Source organism: Penaeus monodon, chromosome 41 (genome assembly GCF_015228065.2).
Source record: "Penaeus monodon isolate SGIC_2016 chromosome 41, NSTDA_Pmon_1, whole genome shotgun sequence".
Classification (NCBI taxonomy): domain Eukaryota; kingdom Metazoa; phylum Arthropoda; class Malacostraca; order Decapoda; family Penaeidae; genus Penaeus; species Penaeus monodon.
Window position 1 is genome coordinate 3,090,712 of NC_051426.1, and position 20,000 is coordinate 3,110,711.

A 20,000-nucleotide genomic window follows, 5' to 3' on the forward strand; every position below is an offset into this window, starting at 1 on the left:
CAGAATGAGCCAGTTGTTAACTGAAAATTTGGTCTAGAATGCTTCAAGCATTAGTAGAAAATTGGTCCAGAATGAGTCCATTATTTGTGGAAATTTTGGACCAGAATGAGTTAGTTATTTGTGGAAAATTTGGACCAGAATGTGTCAATTATTAGTGGAAAATTTGGTCTAGAGTGAGTCAATTATTAGTGGAAAATTTGGTCTTGAATGAGGCAATTATTAGTGGAAATTTTGGTCTAAAATAGATTAATTATTAGTGGGAAAATTTGGTCTAGAATGAGTTTAGTATTAGAGGATGTCTTTGTTTTCTATCACATAGTGGAGGTTTTATCATTTGCTGCTTATATGTTCATAGGTCATAGGAGTTATGCAAGAAGGCATGGTTGATGTCTCTTCAGTGTTATGCAGAGATGACATAACAGGTTGTTAATTAGGATCATGCTTTTATTATATAAGTAATGCTAGAATGCAGGAGAAAATTATTGAATGAAATTTTGATTAAGACCCCCCTTTAATGCAATAAAGAGTAACTGTATAATGACATAAGTAACTAATTATGAAGTAACCTATTAGCTACTACAGCTCATGAGTGAAGGTGAAAATGGGTCTTGTATGCGGCTCTGTGATGACTCCTGTAGCATTTTAATAACATGATTGTTTAAAGAATAGGATTAATGGGGTTTCATGAGATAATTACAAGCAGATGGGAAAGGGTGCGGTGGGTACAGGGAGATCAGGAGATTGCGTGATGTATGATAGAAGGAGGTGATGCTATGGTTGCTTATTGAAGTGATGGATTTTTTTTTTTTTTTTTAGTAAATATATTGAATAGGAGAATATGCTGGACTATTTGTTTCTGGGGAATCAAACTTTTGTTGTTGTTGTTGTTGTTGTTGTTGATGGTAATGCAATGCTGGGATCCAGTCTAGCAGTTTTATGATTTGAAATGGCACTAAAGCTTATGATGGATGCATTACATGTTTTTATGTATTTATTTATTTTTGTAATTTTGAAGCACTGAAATGCTGCTAGACTGAGAGATGGCTGTTACTTACATCAGATTGCAATTGTGTGTACAGACTTTGTTTCTGCATATGAACTTTAAGTTTGTAGTTTTAACAAGCTCATTATGTAATAAAGATAAATACATAGGTATTTTGGGAATGTTATTCCTTGGTTTTAAAGTTCATTATCCTTGACATGTCATTTACATTTCTTATTTAGCTTTTCAATTTGGAATGACTCTCCCTCTCTAGTGTTGCAAATGTGAAAGTGAAGATTATTGTTCCAGAATTTTAGAAAATGCAGTCAAAATGAAAATATTTTTATCTTATTACTGTCTCCATTTCTCATGTGAAGGGGGTGGGGAAAGGCTTATGTAATTCTAAGGATCTGATTATAGGTGAGCCTCTCCCTGAGCCTCCCCCTCAGTGCAGGCACAATGTATCAAAATATCCTGTTAGCTGGTTCAGTATCAGAAAATCACCAAAGTTGATCAATTTTCATATGTCTACATATGACCTCTTCTTTTTTTCAGCTTTTTAGTTGCCAAGGAACAGTCTTAGAGGAGAGCCTAGGCCGTCCAGGGGGAGAAAAAGGTCGTGGCCCTGGAGTGCGTGAGGTTCTGGAGTACGTTTGTCCACAGCTGTCGGTTGGGTGCCTTCGCTTGGGCCATGCTACCTCACAGACGGAAGAGGCTTTGTTGAGACTGGACGAACTAGGGGTACACAAGAAATTTAAGGTGAGTGAGAATTTTGTTTTTTTAGGATTTAGGGGTGGGTATCCATTCATCTTTGATATGTACTTTTTTTTTTATAGACTTTAGACTTGAGAATAAAAGAAGTGATTGCTTTTAACAAATTCTAATGTATTTAGACATGTAGAAGACTACTTAGATATAATTACATGTACTTGCATATTCTCTTAGATCTTTAAATATAAAAATACTGTATACTTATTATGAACATTGGCATATAATCTTTCTTTCCAAAAGATTGGAGTCCTGTATTGCCGAGCTGGTCAGACGACAGAGGAGGAGATGTACAACAATGAGACAGCTGGTCCTGCATTTTCAGAATTCCTGGAGACTCTAGGCCAACGTGTCAGATTAAAAGACTTTGACAAATACAGAGGCGGACTTGACAAGAAGAGTAAGCTAGTTGCTCATGATCATAGTTGAGAGTTATTTTCCATGAAGAAAGGAATGTTTTGAGTTTAATATCTTTTTGTAAAACAGTTTTTTATGTGAGTTTTTGAGGAATTGAAAAATAAAGGATTTGGTTTCTCTTTTTCTACAGCGGACTCCACAGGTCTTTACAGTGTTTATACGCAGTATCGTGACCTGGAGGTTATGTTCCACGTGTCGACGCTCCTCCCCTTCACCCCAAACAACCGCAAGCAGCTTCTTCGGAAACGACACATTGGCAACGATATCGTCACCATTATCTTCCAGGAGCCAGGTGCTCCCCCCTTCAGTCCTAAGCACATCCGCAGCCACTTCCAGCACGTTTTCATCGTGGTGCAGGCTGTCAACCCTTGCTCAGAGAATACACAGTATAGGTATGAGTCTTCTTTATAGATTAGTTACTTTTTGGGTCTCTCTGTTTTGTAAACTACACAGAACAGGTGACTTTTTGTATGTATAAGGTTATGGGAATATTTTCATTCACATCTAGATAATACTGCAGATAAGTACTGTACTTAACTATATGTTTTTTACTAACCTCTTTCTAAAATTATTTCTCCCTCCAGTGTGACTGTGAGCAGATTTCGAGATGTGCCAATGTTCGGACCCATGATGACCGAGGGAGCCACGTTCCCCAAGTCAAAAACATTTGCAGAGTTCCTAATAGCAAAGGGTAAGCTTCCAGCTCTGGACAATTTTGCTTAAAACAGGTTAAATAGTGATGTCTCCTCTGCTCTTCTCTCTTCTCTTTCCTTCCCTCTCTCCTCCTCTCCCCTTCCCTATCTCCTCCCCTCCTCTTCACTTTGTATTTGTTGCAATGAACACAATTTAACCATCAAGGCAAAACAGTACCTTCTGAAGAGTTTACCGATGTACTAAAACCTCTGTATATTTATTCAACTGTTTCCATGGACTTCTTGTTTATCTAATTGTTTCCATCCCTCCCTTCAGCCATCAATGGTGAAATTGCAGCCCTGAGGTCGGAGAAGTTTGCAGCCATGGCCACGCGCACCCGGCACGAGTACCTGAAGGACCTCGCCCTTAACCATACCTCCTCCACCACGCTTGACACTTCCACCAAATTCTGTGAGTTTTTTGGCATTTGTGTGTGTGTGTGTGCGTGCGTGCGTGCGTGCGTGCGTGCATGCGTGCGTGTGTGTGCATGCGTGCGTGTGTGTGTGTTTGTTTATTTGTTTGTTTTTTTATTTTCATTTGCACATACAGGCTTGTATTTACGAATGTACAGATGTACTTGACCTTGCCTATGTTTGTGTTTGTTTCTGTACCTGCATCTTTGATTCATAAATATCTTTCCCTTTGCTTATGACATCCTTATTTTTGTGACTTTCAGCATTAATGGGATTCTCAAGAGGAGGGAAGAAGGATAAGAGAGCGATAAAATACATATCTGATGCGAGTCTTCGGGGCGCTCTTTCCTGGCCACTTTCTGTCAAGGACAATGCGCTGCAGCAAAATGTAGGTTTTATTCTCTTCCTATATATCTAAGTGTTACCTATAATATGTAATTTCAGATGATAGCTAATGATAAAAGTCAGACCAATCATTGTAAAAGATAATGTTGGATATCTGTTCTTGCTAAACTTTCATTTTTGTGAGAGGGATATCTTTCATTTGAGCTTTACTTTTATTGGATTTTCTTTTTCGTTAGAGATTCACCTTTCTTTCAGTTTACTTTTGCCGAGTTGAACATATGTTAGATATTTGATTTGTTTGTATTTCATTTTTGTTGGATACTTAATTTTTTTTGCTTTTAACTGTAGATGGAGATTAAGTTTAGATTGAGTTTCAATTTTGTTGCTTAGGTACTATTTTTGAGTGTCACTTTCATTGAGGTCATCTTTTTGTAGAGATTCACTTTGATTAAGATTTGGTTTGAAAATCATAGACTGTATTAATATACTTCCCAGGTTGACTGTGTGTTGGGTATATCTGTTGACTCTTTGGTTGTGTTGGAGGAGTCATCAGCGTCAGTCATCTTTGCTGCCCCCTGCAAGACTGTTATTGGCTGGACCATCAAACCTCTTCAGGGGTGGGTGCTCATTTATATTCTTGTGATTGATTGGTTGATATATTGCAGAATTACTTAAGAAACAAAACAAATTTAATTTTTTTATTGTAAATTAATTTATGTTGAGTTATGAGAACATTTTTTGACCTCTTGACCCCATGTTTTCAGCTTGCGGATTTTCTACCACCAAGGCGAGTGTCTACAGATCTATCTAAGGCAGGGCACCCCAGAGACTGATGCTGAGGAAATTATTGCTGAGATAGTTGCCAGATTGTCAGCTGTGACAGGGGGAGCAGAGACACAGGTGAGGACTTTAGAGGAGAGAGTCAGGATAGAAGAAATCGTTGAAAATTGTTGGGGGGAAAATAATGAGAATGAGATTCGTCGGAGGCTCACTGTTCTCGAGGAAATGTGGAATAAAGTTTTAATTTTGTTTATGAAAGTTTGGCAAACAAATACCATTGCTTTGCTTTTGTTATAATGTTGAGATGGATATATTGAATTTAAAGTTCCACTGACTAATACAATCAATCTGAATAGGAGCTTGTGTTACGACGGAACTCGGCTGGATTACTAGGGTTCAACGTGCAGCAAGATGGTGTGATAACAGAGGTGGAGACTTATGGCTTGGCATCTCAGTCTGGCTTAAGACAAGGGGCAAGGATTGTTGAGGTATGTTATTACTCTTGGTGTTTATGTGGAAGTGTTTGTCATCCTTTTTATGTTGTACAATGTCAGTATTTTCTGGCTCATGTAATTATTTGTTGAATATTTATGGAAAAGCAACTATCATTATGTGCAGATTGGCAATTCTCGCCATTGATATTAAATAGTACTTTTGGTAGTATATATGCATGGCCTGAGGATAGTAGTAGTGTCAGATTATATTCATACCAAAGATCCTAACTCATAATCACCTGATGTTTTTAGGGAACAATTTTTTTTTTTAAGAGCTGTGGTTAAATAACCATATAAAAACACACACACACACTTACTTACTTACTTACTTATATACATACATATTGAAGAGTTATTAATAATAATAAAATAAAAATGTTCAGGAAATTAGCAGTTGATATTAAAAAAGAAGGCTGACCATGCATTATGTATTAAAGAAATAATATTAATTCCCATAACCCTCTTGTCTACTTACTTGGCAGATCTGCACAGTTGCTCTCTCAACGCTCTCCCAGGAACAGATGGTGGACCTCCTCAAGACATCAATGACAGTGACAGTGTGCATTGTCCCTCCTCATCTTGATGGAACTCCACGAAGGTGAGTTGGTTGTGCTGTACATTTAATAGTTTTCTTAGTATTAGTCATTTCTGAAATAATGAATAGCTTCAGTTTCTCACATAGTCTCGAGACTTGTTTGTTGGGTGATGAGTAATTGTTATGTTGATGACAATAGGGGATGCAATGTCCCAACCTGTGGATTCCTCCTTGGGGGAAGCGAGGGAGACTACGAGAACCTGAACACACCCGAGGAGCTCTCTAGAAAGCATCTTAAGTCACGGCACAACCACACGTCTAGGTGAGTTTGCTTAGCTTTATCTTAGCCTTAGATATATATGAACTATAGAACTTTTGGCATTTCAATTTTAGGATTGGTTTGAGGAATCTCAGTATGAGATTTGTGAGTTGAGGAATATTCAAAAGGGTTGTCAGGATAGTCTGGATTGTTGTTCAGTTTGTCTTTATATTGATCACTTTGGGAAGATTTCTTAGATCTCTGGGGTAACCATAACTTCATTCTTGCTTCTATAATATGTTGAGTAACCATTTTTTAATCACATTTAAGATACTAAAATCCCCAGCATAGTCATAAAAGGGTTTAGGCCTGGGAACACACACCGGGGACGACACTGTCGCTCTGACCTCGGGATGTCGTGTCGTTGTCTTGTGTTCAGGTATGACCGGAGCTTGTCACCCCCACGTTCCAGCAACAGCTCTGGTTATGGCACGGGCAGCTCATCACGCTCGTTTACTGTCGACCAGCGCAGTGGACATGACTACCATGACCAGGCTAGACTACAGCAGTCCGACTACCATGGGGAACGGCAAGATTACCAGGTAAGTTGCAAGAAAGAAACTTTTTTTGATTTTGTCTGAGGGTTCATGTGGGATGTATGTTTGTAATAGAGTAAGATCTTTATATATGCTTTATGTGCAATGTTTTTTTTGTTTTGTTTTTCTGTGGTTTGGTTAGATTTGTAAAAGGACTAAAGGCAAAACCTAAAAGGTGAGTAACTTGATTACTTTAAAATTGTATCAACCCCTCAACAGAACAACAGTAACAACAACAGTAATACCAGCAACAACAACAGTAGCAGCAGCAACAACAACAACAACAACAATAATTTAAACAGCGATTATGATCGGACTGGTGACTATGACAGGACCCCAGACTATATGGGTACCCTCTCCAGCACCAGTTCAGGTCACTCGAGTGACCGGTGGACTGAGCCTTATGAGGAACCCCAGGACTCACCTCCCCCTCCCCTCCCAGCCAGGTCAACACAGGTAAGGTTGAATCTTGTCTTTTTTTCTCTCTTTTCTATTGCGTTGTGTGTTTGTTGGATGATGGAATTTAGTGTTTAGTGTGGAATGCTCTTTTCCTCTTATTATTGTTGTTGTCTTTGATATTTCTTATGCTTTTCTTTCTTTTTTTCTTTCATTTCCCTGCATGAATAATTGTGATGGTTGATTTATGTTGTAGAAATACTAATGTAATAATTTTGTTTTCCTTTGTTTGTGCTGTTTGTGTGTGGCTGTGTGTATATGTTTGTATGTTTTCATGCTGAAGCTTTGTAATCCTTAACCAGCAGAAAGCAAAATAGTTAGAGCATTAGTTTCATTTTGTAATATCAGTCTAGAGATACAAGCTAAAGTCATGTATCTTTTCTGCAAATCATGGATGGTTGACAGGAATTTGCTTATAACCAGGGAGAGCAGAAGCTGAATAGTTTGCCTTTGAAGTTTAGAGCAGGATAAGATTCATTATTGCACTTTGAAACCTGGTAGTCTTGAGTTGAAAATTTTATTGGTGTAAGTAATGGTTCAGTTAGTATTTTAAGAATTATTTAGACCATGTATAAAACTCAGTTTCAGATCCTTAGAATTGAGGTGAATGTGTAAGGAAAGAGGATAACAGTATAACAGACATCCAGTTTTTTCTTTATTACAATGAGTGATTAATCTTTGTGGCAGTGAGTCATAAAATGACAATGATATCATTTGCCTGTTGACTTTGGATATTTTTTCTGTAGATTGTTTTTATATAATAATTATCTAATCATTAACATAATTTTAGAAGAGGGGAAGATTTCAGTCTGTATTTATTTTGGACATAGTTAATGTGTGTGTTCTTGCTCTTTGAGGCAGCCTAAGTGTAATGACTGAAATCTTCCCTTGGAGTTTTGATGGGCTTTGTCTAACCGACAGGGCGCCAAGCGTCGTGGTGACCTCTTCCACTCCTCGTTCCATAACCGAGGGATGCCTGCCAGTGCTCCTCACTCCTCGTCTCCATCCTCTTCCTCGTCCCATCCCAATTATGCCTCCCCTCCCTCCCATCCAAGTTACCCTCCTTCCGGTGCCCCATCAACAGGTTATGCTCCCTCTCATGGCCAGAGCTCCCTCACCCCTACTCCTATGCTAACTTCTTCCCCCTCCCCCACATCACATTCCCACAATTCGGTGGGGATTTATGTGACCCCATACCACTCATCTCACCTCAAGCCGGAGCTCGGCATGGGCGACTCGGCCAACTACGCCGTCCCTCCCCCTCACCCACGTCCGCTGCACGTTTCACATGAGGAGGCTGCCCACGTAAGGATTAGGGCACTGCCCAAAGCCCCTCCCTTGGTATCCTCTAGGTGTAGCTACTGACATTATTTCAATACTAATAAGTAGTGAAGCAGGGTACTGCATTAGGTTTAAGGAAATTTTAGATTTGAGGCAATTTTTCTTTTTTTTTCCAGATTATTCTTGAATATATAATTTTATGAAAAAATACTAAAATAATTTGAATTGTAGGGAAGTCATGACTACATCAAATCTTCATCAAGTCCTGTTGACATTTAACCCATGATTCTAATCCCCAAAGTGAATCACATTGTCCTCAGCTAAACCTGGCCTTTACAGTTCCCTGGTTCTGGAGACTATGACAATGCCCCTCTTAAACCTGTGGAAAGCCAGCGTGTGAGACAAAGTACAGACACCTCTGCATCTGTAACTCTCCAGTCATCTACAGTTTCACAGGGTCAAGTAAGTTTTGTTAGTTTAATTTTTTTTTTTATTTGGTGTATTTGTGATGTAGGAATTTGTGTGAGCAGTTATTTATGTTGTTCTTATTAGTTACCAAAGTATGTAAGGAGAATTCATGACAAATTTTATGAATTTCAATTATATTATTCTGAGTGTTATTTTTGTGCTTGCAGTGTTTAGGTATATAAAAAAATTGTGTCATGTATTACTTTAAAATAAGTTTTTTTTTTTTATTCTGTGAAGTTTTATCTTTGCCTTTTTTTTTTTTTTTTTTTTTTTTTTTTTTTTTTTTTTTTTTTATGGCTGAACTGAAGCTCAAGCAATCTTTAGGAGATGCTGTGCCTTGTGATCATTGTTAGAAATGTGATAGATACGCTTGGAAGTAATAAAATACTAAGTTATTAGTGCATTCATTGTAGGTGAATGAGTACATTGCATGGAGGAATGAACGCCTCAACAGTAATGTCCGTTCAAGTAGTCTTCCCGGGTACCCGGCTCGCATACCAGGCCAAGATGAGAACAATTCTTCCACAGAAAGACTGCACCCAACTCGCAGCGAAGGTTGGTCTCCCTTGTATAGTTTTTCATTTATTAATATTTGTATGTCATGTTTGTTATGGTCTTCCATGTGCAACTAGCAGAGTGTATGAAAGACAGCATGAAATATATTTTTCCCTTTTGTTATGTGCTAAGCATAATTTTTGTCAGATCTCCTGGATAGTAAGACATGCAATTCCTATTCAGATGAGCTCTCAGGAAGCAGTGGCTCACCACATACTCGGCGGAGGATAAAGGGAGGTAACACAACCCCCTCATCCACATCCTCCAGGAACCAGTCTCCACGCACAGTCACCACTGAGGCTCGTCTCCGACAGGCAGCCACACCTAGGAAGAGCAGCCAGAGAAATTCAGCAAATTTAGGCTCTTCTAGTTTACAGGAAGAGCTGTTCCGACTTATCAACCCAGACTACATCTCAGACACAGAGTCACTGGCATCGAGGGAGGGTGCAGAAAGGCCCAGAGCCTTTAGTGTCAGTCTGGGCACTGCTTCTACTACAGGTCACAATGCCCAAGGCAGCAGAAGCAACAACAGCTCCCTGGACAGAGTGTCTGTCAAGTCAGGAGGAGGGAGTGTGAATGGAGAAAGAGCAAGCCCTGGTCAGGCTTTAAGTGGCAACCCTGGCAATTCCACCATACACACACAGGGCCCTTCACCGCCCCAACCCCCAGGAGTCAACTACCGAGGCTTCCCAATGTCTCAGAGCATGCCTCAGCACCTTTCATCTGCTGCCTCTACCCCAACCCATGGACAGGTCTCCCCCGATCCCAACCATAATGTCCCATCACGGACAGAGGTGGCAGAGGTGGTAGTGCTAACTGCCAGACCAGCCACTGTTATATCTAATTCATCAGCCACATCGAGTCCCGCTACAACCAGTGACCAGCGTGGGGACCTCAAGATTGGAGCTGGTCCTCCAGATCCTCGTGGTCCCCCACACCCACATGTACCTGACCAAAGAACAGTACCTGCCAGAGACAGGTAGGGGCTGTGCATTCAGATCTTCTATTCCATAGATAACTTTCAGAACAGTGCATGTACAGCACGGTATTATCATAAGATTTAATGTTTTTGCTTTGCTTTGAATGTTATTGTTTTTATTTTTCCACCAAATTTCTTTATATGAAAGCTTAAGCATCATGGTTTTTATTATCAGCAGTTTAAAAGAGGCCATTATCTTCAAACCTTAGGAAGATGAATATGCTTTAAGCTGTAGAATTTTATTACAAAAATCTCTGAACAGATATGTGGCCAGCAGCAGTGCAGACCCCAGTCTCAAGAACCCACAGTGGGTGGATATGAGCCGGGAAGGGAAGGGTGCTCCTTCTGAGGCAGTGAGTGGAGAGCAGGGTGGAGGCCTTGATGTGGACCAAGAATGGATGAGCCTGGTCAACACAGCCACTCAGGCGATTCAGAAGAGTGGAGACATGATTGGGACAAGCCAGGCTCGACCACCTCATCCCTCACAACCTCAAAACTGGCAGCTTCAATCTTCAGTGAGGTGTGTTAGATAATGTTCAATTTCTTCTGATACTTTTAATCATGGTTTAGTTCAAGGGAAATTTATTTATTATTTGTACTACTATCCTAAAAATGTCAGCAAATGACAAAAATAAACAAACCAGTGCATATACAGAGATATTGAATTACCCTCCAAGAGCAAAATTAGCGTATTAAATATTCTCTTTCATTGTCAGATCCTTGGATGATGCAAGTACACCCATGGATTCAGGCCACCTTCAGGATCGATTGGTGCAGCTAGAACGGCAACTAGCAGCTGAGCAGCAAAGATCAGAGCAACTAGAGGATGAAGTCTCACAACTGCGAACAGAGAATCGTAAGCTGCAGGAGGACAGCCGTGCAGCAGCACAGCAGCTACACCAATTCACAGAGTGGTTTTTTAATACTATAGACAAGACGTGAAATATCAGTGGAAATTTTGTTCATAGTTCTTTGTGTAGCAGAAAAGAATAAGATTGAGTTTATGTAGAACTTCTAGTGTCAATTTGTGATTGTGAATTGCTGTTTTGTAGTTTAGAAAAGAAGGCAAGTGTCATAGATTCCCATTAGAACATTTTATCTGAACACTCTATATGTGATTGAAGGGAAAATAGATTTGCTTGCTTTCTCTTGTGACAAATGGAAGCCCCTTGGACAGATAGAAAATAAATTACTGCGTGTGATTTTACATGAGTGATATGTGAGTGCTTGGAAATGTGGCTGCTACATGCAGTGTTATGTGTGCCTTTTGCATTGATTGAGAAGTGAAGTGTAAAAATGAGAAATAGTAAGGTTGGAACTTTTTGGCCCCAATACTTAATTTTTTATACACAGAATTTTTCTCACTCCTTTTTTGCAAACTGAAATATATTGGGGAGCCAATCAGACACCTCCTAGTGTTTGCCGTCTGTGCCTTTGTCTTTGGCAAGACTACTTAAGAAACAGAGCTTAACGGTTTAGTGCATTGTGTTACCAAGTTGGTATTATCCTGCCATAGCCAAGTTCATCATCTCCAAGATCAGTGTGAAAATCTTTATTTTTCTTTCTTGACATTTTGGTTGGGGATGAGATGGTAGGCAAAGGAATGTGCCACTGCGTGTTCATAGGTTATGTGAAAGGAGCATCTCATTGAGAATGACACATGCATTCACAGACATATACTTGTACATATTGCTGTATACATACACATACTTATCCTTATACAGATATTCATGTATATATAAAACCAAAGAGAATTTTTTTCCTGATTGTGAAATGATTTTCCATTTTCCAATTTTTTTCCTCTTTCTCACTCTCTAGTTCCTTTTTATTAAGGGAAACCAAAAGTTAATTTTGGAAAAGTAGAATGGGGAAAGCATCAAACACTTTGCATGGCAAGTGTGGACGTCTGGCATGGGTTGAATACCCATGGTCGAGTGATCATTATGCCCAGCATCAGTTTTTCCTGGACTTTTGTGTGTTCCTTGGCCAAAGTATGCATTAATTTTGTTCTCACAGTTTACTCTCATTACTTTTTATTCTTATCTCTTTTTAGTATCAGTATGTTTTTTGGCAAGTGTAATATATATGTTGAATTATTGTTCTGATCACTGTACAAGTGAGCAGCTTTTCAGGATATTTGTGAAGCCATTTTTTTCCATTGGATCATCATTTATGATGATGATTATTATTTTCATTATTGTTCTTTTATTATTACCATCATCATCATTATGTCATCATTATCATAATGATGATTTTTTTCACTGTTCCATAGCCTGTGTTTCTGTATCAGTATTTGAATAATGTTTCCTATAAAAGTTTCATGGAGGGAGGTACCCCATTCTGATAAAGTGATTTGTTGCTGTTACTAATGCAGAAAGGGATATTTTACCAAGCCATTTAAATGCTGTAGATCAGCTGCCATACGCAAGTGCATTGTAAACATTTGATCAAAAAACCAGTGAACCATATGTAGGGAATCCCACTTTTTTTTTTTTTTTTTTTTTAATGAGGTGTGATAGTTACCGAGTGTTCTAAAAGGTGTACTGAAGAGAGCATATAATCAGTGGAATAGGGAAAGATACCATTTTTTGTTGTAACCTATGAAGCAAGAGATTGGGATAGATACTCCAGTTTTTATGAAGGCAAAAGTAGAAAAAGAGTGTGTGGCATAAAAATCATGGAGTGTTGATGATGGTAAAATTAAAGGTAAAGATGATGATGGCAGGAACTGTAAACTGTGAAGTGTATATTGTATATGTTGTCTGTATTATCAGTGACTTACCAGTGTTATTATTTTTAATTTGCTTTTTTTTTTTTTTTTTTGTCAAAACTGGAAGTTTTTTGTGTAATCATCACTACTTTTTAATATACATATATATATACACACATACTCAGTATTGCTATTGCTTTTTTTTTTTTTTTTTTTTTTTTTTTTTTTTTTTTTTTTTTTACAATTCACTTTATCCTGTGCCTTTGCTTTAATGCGTCTTCACCAGAATACCAAAGTGTGTAGCCGGCAGTACAAAATCCTTTCAGTATAATACTCGCCAAATTATATGGTTGAAAGCCCTTTTTTCTAATTTTTCTTTTCTTTTTCTTTTTGTTTTCAAAAGATCATGGAAGTGTTCATTTTTTCATTTTTTTATTTTTTTTTATAACCAATATAACTCATGATTGTACAGTTGTGAATAGTTAAGTTGATAGAGGTCTCTAACATAATAAGTGTATGGTGGTAGTCTCATTACAACCATTAATACAGATAATAGTTTGTGACCATTATATAGTGATATTGTGAAGGAAAAGGACAGGTCTCCGTTCTTGTTTTTGATACGAAAATAATTTCAAGATGGAAGGAAAATTGACAAACATTTTTGTAGTTAAATAGTTGTGGAGAGAAGTTGGTGAGGTAAGTGTAAGTTGCATTTTTGTTATGATTTTTCTAATATTTTGCATACTTCATTCCCCTCTCTCCCCCCCATTTCTTAGTGTATAAAAAGTCTAGATCAACACATCAGTCAATCGTTAGAGTAAAGTTCAGTCCAAAAGCAAAAAAAGAAGAAAAAAAAAAAAAAGGCTTGAGTAAGCCTTCCTCCAACTTTGTTCCCCTGTGCTTGGTCCTTCCAAATTCCTGTGCTGTGCAGAAGACAAAGCAATGATAGAGCTCTTACTGCAGTTTTAGCCTAGCATTTGTGGAATAGCAAATAGACTTCCCCCTCTTATAAGGCGTCTAGAATCCAACCTTTTCTCCTTTTTCATTTTTGCACTATTTTCCCACACTGAATTGTAGTGCCTGCTATATTTTATTCTTTTCTGATCTCTCGAGCTCTTATTCTTTACTTGCAGAGAATAAAAAAATAGAAATGGACTGTTGGAACGTCTCATATTTTGGGCATATATTGTACGTAGGTTTGATGAATCTACATATAACTTTACCTCAAGACAATCATTAAACATTATCATTGCATTGTGAGTACAGCTAACAGCTTGCACAGGGCTGAAAAAGTTTTCCAGATCAAAAGAAAGGAAAAATTGTAGTGGTGTGATTGAATCTTGAAGAATATAGAATTGGAATTTTAATGAGCAACATATTGTATATAACTCGATTTATTAAAATTGCCAAAATTATTATTTAAAAGTTTATTTTTGACTAAGAAGTTGATGTTCAGCATTGCAAGAAAAATGTGTGTGCCTTCGACTGGGTCTTTTCCTTGCGCTTGTTGTTAGCTGAAACTTGCAAACACATCAGCATTCAAAATTGTAACATAGAGAATCATTGTTCATGTTGAAAAGATTTTACAAAGTTGCTATTTCAAATGCACAGCACTTTGTAGAATATTTAATATTATGTAGGCACATAGTGCAAGTGCAACAGTACACATGTAACCCATGAAAGTTTTTCTACATGCATGCTGCCAAGTTGCACATTTCATTATTTAGTTCCTTTTTTATTTGAAAATGTTTTTCTTACTCCTTTTTTATTTTAATATCTACTACAGAACATTTATTAGCTAATGGAAATTATTAAAGGACTAAAACCCTGAGAGCATCTATTGAAAGTGAGAAGATATTGAAGATTTAGATTTTAAGATTGGGAAAGTGATTGTAAGATGCACAGAATGGCATGAAAAGGGACCATAACATAGTGTGTAATTACCAAATTATTTTTTACATCAAAGGACCTACAGTATACCAATTAGCATATTACAGTATGTATTTATCTTCCGAGTGCATTTCGACTTGTATATTTGAATAAATTTACATCAGTTAATAGTCTTTCTTGAGATATTACTGTAGGAACATGATCTCTTTAAAAAATGTACATTGTTATTTTGAAGCAAAAATTGTCATATACGGTGGATGTAGGGAAGAATGGAAGAATTTATCCATTTAGGGATGAAAAGTCTTGCAGTCTGCACTGTCAAGCATGACAAACCTGTCCAAATTTGTTTTGTACATGCAAGATAAATTGTGTAGATGCACCATAATTTGTAAGCTATGTGCCTTACATACAAATAGAATTTGTATTTTAAAATGTTTGTTATTATCCCCAGATCACAAAGTTGATGTTAATGTAAACATCTCTGGGAAGTGTTCGGCCACAAGGGAGTCGGTTAGATCTTGTGACCTCGCCTGATTTTCCCTTTTCTTGAGTTTGTGGAAATATGCTATTTTCACTAATGCTATCAATTTTGATATTGTTATTTTTATTATAGACATTATAATTATTATAGTGTTATTGACATTAATAACATCAATATTAGATACCAGAATATATTTTCAAAAATCAAGGAAAAGGGTAAACTGGCGAGACTGGTAGTATTCGTAATTGGGTCGTTGGTGACTTGGTTCTTGTGGAGCCATCTTTGTGTAAAAACAAATAATTATTTAATTATGATTTATTGAAAAATTTCCCTCATGTCAACATCTAAGGTCATTAGCAGCATATTAAAAATACAAAGGTAGGGTGGGGCTTGAGGGCAAAGTCCCAAACTATAGCATTATCAAAAAATATTGTGGTGAAAAGGGTTAAAATGAGTTAACAATGAGATAAGTGGACAGAAGAAGAGAAGGAAAAGGGGAGAAGAAACGACCAAGCAAAATTTGTTGAGGCACTGGCTGAGGTCCAAGAAAGGGTTATTCCCCAACATTGGTCCTCAGTCTTCATCTCCTAAGCCTCCCCACAACACTAATAAGCTAAGGATGGGGGGGGGGGGGGGTATTAAACTCACAGTGGACATGACATGTATGTACCATGCCATCCCTGGCAGCTTAGTGTTAACCCTTTCTATATTTATGTCCCTGGCAGCTTAGGGTTAATCCTTTCTGTATTTATGATAAATACAAACTACAGAAATGTTTATGAATCCTTTAGTATCCAATTTTTCCTCATGAAAGACAAAGTTTATTCTTAGGTAGTGAATTGAATAAAACTATTAAATTTGGACTTCTTCCACCACTGAATTCTGCTTATCTAAAGTTATAATTGACAAAAGTTTCCTTGTTTTGACTAAGTTTTAAAAACGCCCTTTACTGTTTTTTTTTTTTTTTTTTTTTTTTTTTCATCATTGTGTGCAAGTTCAATAGCTGGCTTCTAAGCATGGTCAACGGATTGCAGCACTAAATATAAACTGAAGTAAAACATGAAAAATGGCGTAAGTCAGAAATTAATTTATAAAGATGTACAAAATTTATTGATAACTTCAAGTAAAAATAAAAAATGTAAATAATTTTCCATGCCTGTTAGGTGTCACCACTATTCATTACAATACAGGTTAGAGGTATATCTGATAAGCCACTTCATAACAAAACTTAAATGAGGTTGCACATGCTGAGAAACTGTTTTCCATTACAATTTTTATCATCCAATTGTGGATTCTGGCATGGGGTTCTTTTGGCCACCTTGCTCATAAAGATATGAACTAGTTTATATTAAATATTACAAATAGACAAGTTGGGCCAGACAGATTTTTTTCAGGACTCCTAGAAAAGGTGTGCATACTACCTGGTTCAACTAAATTCTTATGGTAAACTATGAATGCAAATGGATAGCAGAGCCTTTAACACTGACATGGAGATAATACTGCAGTACTTTAATTACCATGTTTACAATAAATGCGTGATAATAAATACGGTTCTCTTCGAATGTCTAATTTAAGTTTTAAATTGGAAAATTGGTAAGCTTGTATTTTAATAGTTAAAAAGAAGTTAATAATGTGGAGTACAGAACAATTAAAAATTAGGCTACAAAAATTGTTTATCAGTTACAATTTAACCATCTCATTTGGAGAAATCACATTTTCATGATATTTATTGTGTAAAGTATCAATATTAAAAACACATCAATCACTTTAATAAGATTCAAATCCTTACAGTTTCAAAGCAAGCATTCCAGTCATTGTGAAAATTTGTCCATTTAGATGCGGATTGACTTTGGTTAAAAGATAAAATAATGGTTAATGGTTAAAAGCAAAGCAAATGTGCTAGACATCTAAGGTCATGTAGCACTATAGGAGGGTACAGTAAAGAGGTAGTGAAGCATAGTTGAGTTAGTAGTTAGTTGCTATGTCACCCATCTGGATTAAGACTGAGAAGGTTAAAGGTGGGTAAAGGAGTTCATGAGTGAATGGGTTAAGGTAGGGTTAGGTAAGGGGATTAGATTAAGTGAAGTATATGTATGCGTCTCAGGAAGGAGAACAGGTTGTCAGAGCAGAAAGTGAGATTATGTAAGGATGTCTGATAGGTTAGGAGGTCAGTGAAGGGAGGATAGGTGGGGGAAAGAGGTACTGGCTGCATCACAGCGTGGACAGGACAATAGAATGTGTGGAACTGGGAACACAGGGGTGGATCAGAAAAAGATAAAATAAGTGAAATATTTTCAAAATTGTATACGCAGGGTCTTTTCATGATTATCCTTTTTCTTCTTCTTGGGATATCGACAATCTACAAGTTCATACTAAACAGGCTCAAAAGTCTCTCTCTATGCTGTGAGATCAGTGGCCAATCAGTAAAGGTTATAATCAAATAAATATGATGTTAAAATCATAAGTATCCAACTCAAGCTATCTTTATTAACAATATACCATTACATAATATTTAATACCATTTATACAATGCATACACCTGATAACAGTTTGACAACCACAACTATCCATACATTATCTTCAAGATGGAAAGCACAAAACAATGACAATGTCCTTGCCTGGAATGTTTTTGTATATATTTTTCTTTTTTTCAGTACCACATGTTGGCCAGTGTCATTTCCCAGGAGTTGAGCTGTAGATGCAGATGCTATTCACAGGAAAAATTTGGGGTACATACTTCTAAGCTACTTGCGAGGATACACAAGTTCCCCGGGAAATGTATCCCTAATATAAAACTTAGGTGGTCTTGTATCCCCAACAATGCTTAAAAAAATAAAGATAAAATTGAAATGTCTAAGAATATGAAGTAAAATAAAGTTTTGGGACCTTCGTCAACACTGACCAACTATAAATAGTCTGTACAAGAATCTGGGTAATATGGCCCCTTCACCCTAGAGTGGGCAACCAGGATCCCTTGTGCTCCAATCGTGGGGGTCGCTGCAAGCAGGAGCCAAGATGCACGACCTTGCTTACTGCCAAGCTAGTTCAAATTATGACTATCACAACTAAGATAACAGCTAGGTGATGGTAGATGCCGTTTTCTAACATGAGCAAAAAAATAATAAAGAGGAGGTTGTTGATCTTAGCTACTTAGAGAGCTTGTAGCATTGGAACACCATTGGATGCAAGCAAGTCATCATGACATTCAACTCCAAACTTCTTGACGACCACCCAGGCGGGAAACTCAGCACAGCCATACTGCAAGAACCGCCTTCAAGGTCTGTCCGTTTCCTCAGCCTTGGAGCAGGACATCCCCAGGTGTAGGAACAACGTCCTCAATAATGCTAGTTTAAAAATCTGAAGGAAACTTGTGGGCTTCCATGCACATCTCTTGCAGTCCTAGATGACCTTGAAGTCCACAGGTTTCAATGGGAACGTAGTTCCTCACATGAGACATGCCCATCACTCCTTACAATAAAACTGCAGAGCTCTGGCATCCACATCAGACAATCCAGGAGAATCTGACCAGTGAATATCAGCAGTATCTTGTTAGTATCAACAGCTACTCTTCAGTAATGCATGGTCTTGCTAGGATTGATTCTCCTGGAAGGCATCTGACCTGCACCCCTTGGCCCCAACATGGAAGAAGTATCAGGAGACAATGCTATGTAAAGAAGCTATATTGGAGGACAAGAAGAGATAGGAGAAAGACAATTTACATTTATACAAAATTACATAATTTAGAACCACTGTCCTAGGAGGAGCTTTAAGCAAGCCTCCCAGACAATATCCCTCACCTTGTTAAACTGCATCAAATTATGCAGTATTTAACTATTATGAACAATACTATAACATTTTTTTAAAAGTAATAAAATTTTTAATAAAGTATAATTATATAAGATGGATGTACATGTTTATGTAAATACACATTATATATATATATAAATATATGCATGTGTAATATACACAATATATACAAATTTACCACTAAAAACTCTTATAAATTCTTTTTAGGCCCTCTATAACTTTGTTAAACTACCTCTCTAAAAAGAAAATGAATAAATAAATTAAATAATAAGCAATAAAACTACCAGAAAAGTTTTGATGAAAATCAGTTGACCCAAACACGATGATTAAACATGAGGGATGCTAAAGTGGGCCTTGGGGCTTTTTATGCGCTATGTTTAGCTGCTTGATGTCTTGGTGTACAGGTAGATGGCAACAATCAAACCATACAGACCCAATACCTGGGGGCAGAGAAAGGGATTGTTATTTGCATGTCCTTGTGGTTAAAGATCCTAGGTAAAGACAAAATGCATACACAAGATACATTCATGTTATCTCCATCAGGATAAAATATAGCAAGGGGAGGGAATACAATACAAACAAAACAAAGATGGGGAAAAAAATTGAGATATGATACAAAACCAGCACACTTGCCTCAGCGAAAATAAGGATAAGAATCATGCCGACGAAAAGACGTGGCTGCTGTGCTGTTCCTCGCACACCTGCATCACCAACGATACCAATTGCAAAACCAGCAGCCAATCCAGAGAGGCCGACAGACAGACCAGCTCCCAAGTGTACAAAGCCCCTGCGAAAAGAAAAAGTAATGAATCACAATAACCATAAGAAAATAAATTATTATATTCACTTTCTGTAATGAAAGAAAAGAAAGGACCAAGAAGAAAATATAAGAGGAAGAATGGAAAATACGGAGACAAACCAGAAATCTGTAGACACGTATATATAGAACAGACCAATGAATAGCAGAATATTGGGATCCTGTAATATAAATGAACTTTTAAAAAATGTACTAAACACTTAATTTTCACTTGTACTATATTTATCATGGTAAAAAGTACAGGATCATATACTATCTTGTACATTTACTCTAA

General features: G+C 37.3%; 2 protein-coding genes across 7 annotated transcripts in view; one reads left to right on the top strand and one right to left on the bottom strand.

Annotated features, from left to right (window-relative positions):
- Positions 1-15,053, top strand: part of LOC119598196 (signal-induced proliferation-associated 1-like protein 2) — a 32,350-nt gene extending 17,297 nt beyond the window's left edge. Inside the window, exons 5-23 of one of the 6 annotated variants that reach the window (XM_037947817.1) lie at positions 1,538-1,741; positions 1,994-2,150; positions 2,298-2,559; positions 2,752-2,858; positions 3,137-3,271; positions 3,537-3,661; positions 4,114-4,235; positions 4,383-4,518; positions 4,755-4,886; positions 5,375-5,490; positions 5,627-5,749; positions 6,159-6,288; positions 6,502-6,738; positions 7,660-8,043; positions 8,359-8,481; positions 8,901-9,042; positions 9,226-10,021; positions 10,284-10,541; positions 10,738-15,053. In XM_037947817.1, coding sequence (XP_037803745.1) covers positions 1,538-1,741; positions 1,994-2,150; positions 2,298-2,559; positions 2,752-2,858; positions 3,137-3,271; positions 3,537-3,661; positions 4,114-4,235; positions 4,383-4,518; positions 4,755-4,886; positions 5,375-5,490; positions 5,627-5,749; positions 6,159-6,288; positions 6,502-6,738; positions 7,660-8,043; positions 8,359-8,481; positions 8,901-9,042; positions 9,226-10,021; positions 10,284-10,541; positions 10,738-10,963 — 3,915 coding nt within the window. In that variant the 3' untranslated portion in view covers positions 10,964-15,053. Of the gene's footprint in view, positions 1-1,537; positions 1,742-1,993; positions 2,151-2,297; positions 2,560-2,751; positions 2,859-3,136; positions 3,272-3,536; positions 3,662-4,113; positions 4,236-4,382; positions 4,519-4,754; positions 4,887-5,374; positions 5,491-5,626; positions 5,750-6,125; positions 6,289-6,501; positions 6,739-7,659; positions 8,044-8,358; positions 8,482-8,900; positions 9,043-9,225; positions 10,022-10,283; positions 10,542-10,737 lie in introns of all 6 variants that reach the window. The other 5 variants (XM_037947818.1, XM_037947816.1, XM_037947821.1 and 2 more) reach the window with 5 other exon arrangements.
- Positions 15,054-17,552: 2,499 nt separating this feature from the next.
- LOC119598198 (V-type proton ATPase 16 kDa proteolipid subunit) overlaps positions 17,553-20,000 on the bottom strand; it is a 6,850-nt gene continuing 4,402 nt past the window's right edge. The window contains exons 3-4 of the mRNA XM_037947822.1: positions 19,543-19,696; positions 17,553-19,349 (exon numbers count right to left, since the gene is read on the bottom strand). Coding sequence (XP_037803750.1) covers positions 19,287-19,349; positions 19,543-19,696 — 217 coding nt within the window. The 3' untranslated portion in view covers positions 17,553-19,286. The remainder of the gene's footprint in view (positions 19,350-19,542; positions 19,697-20,000) is intronic.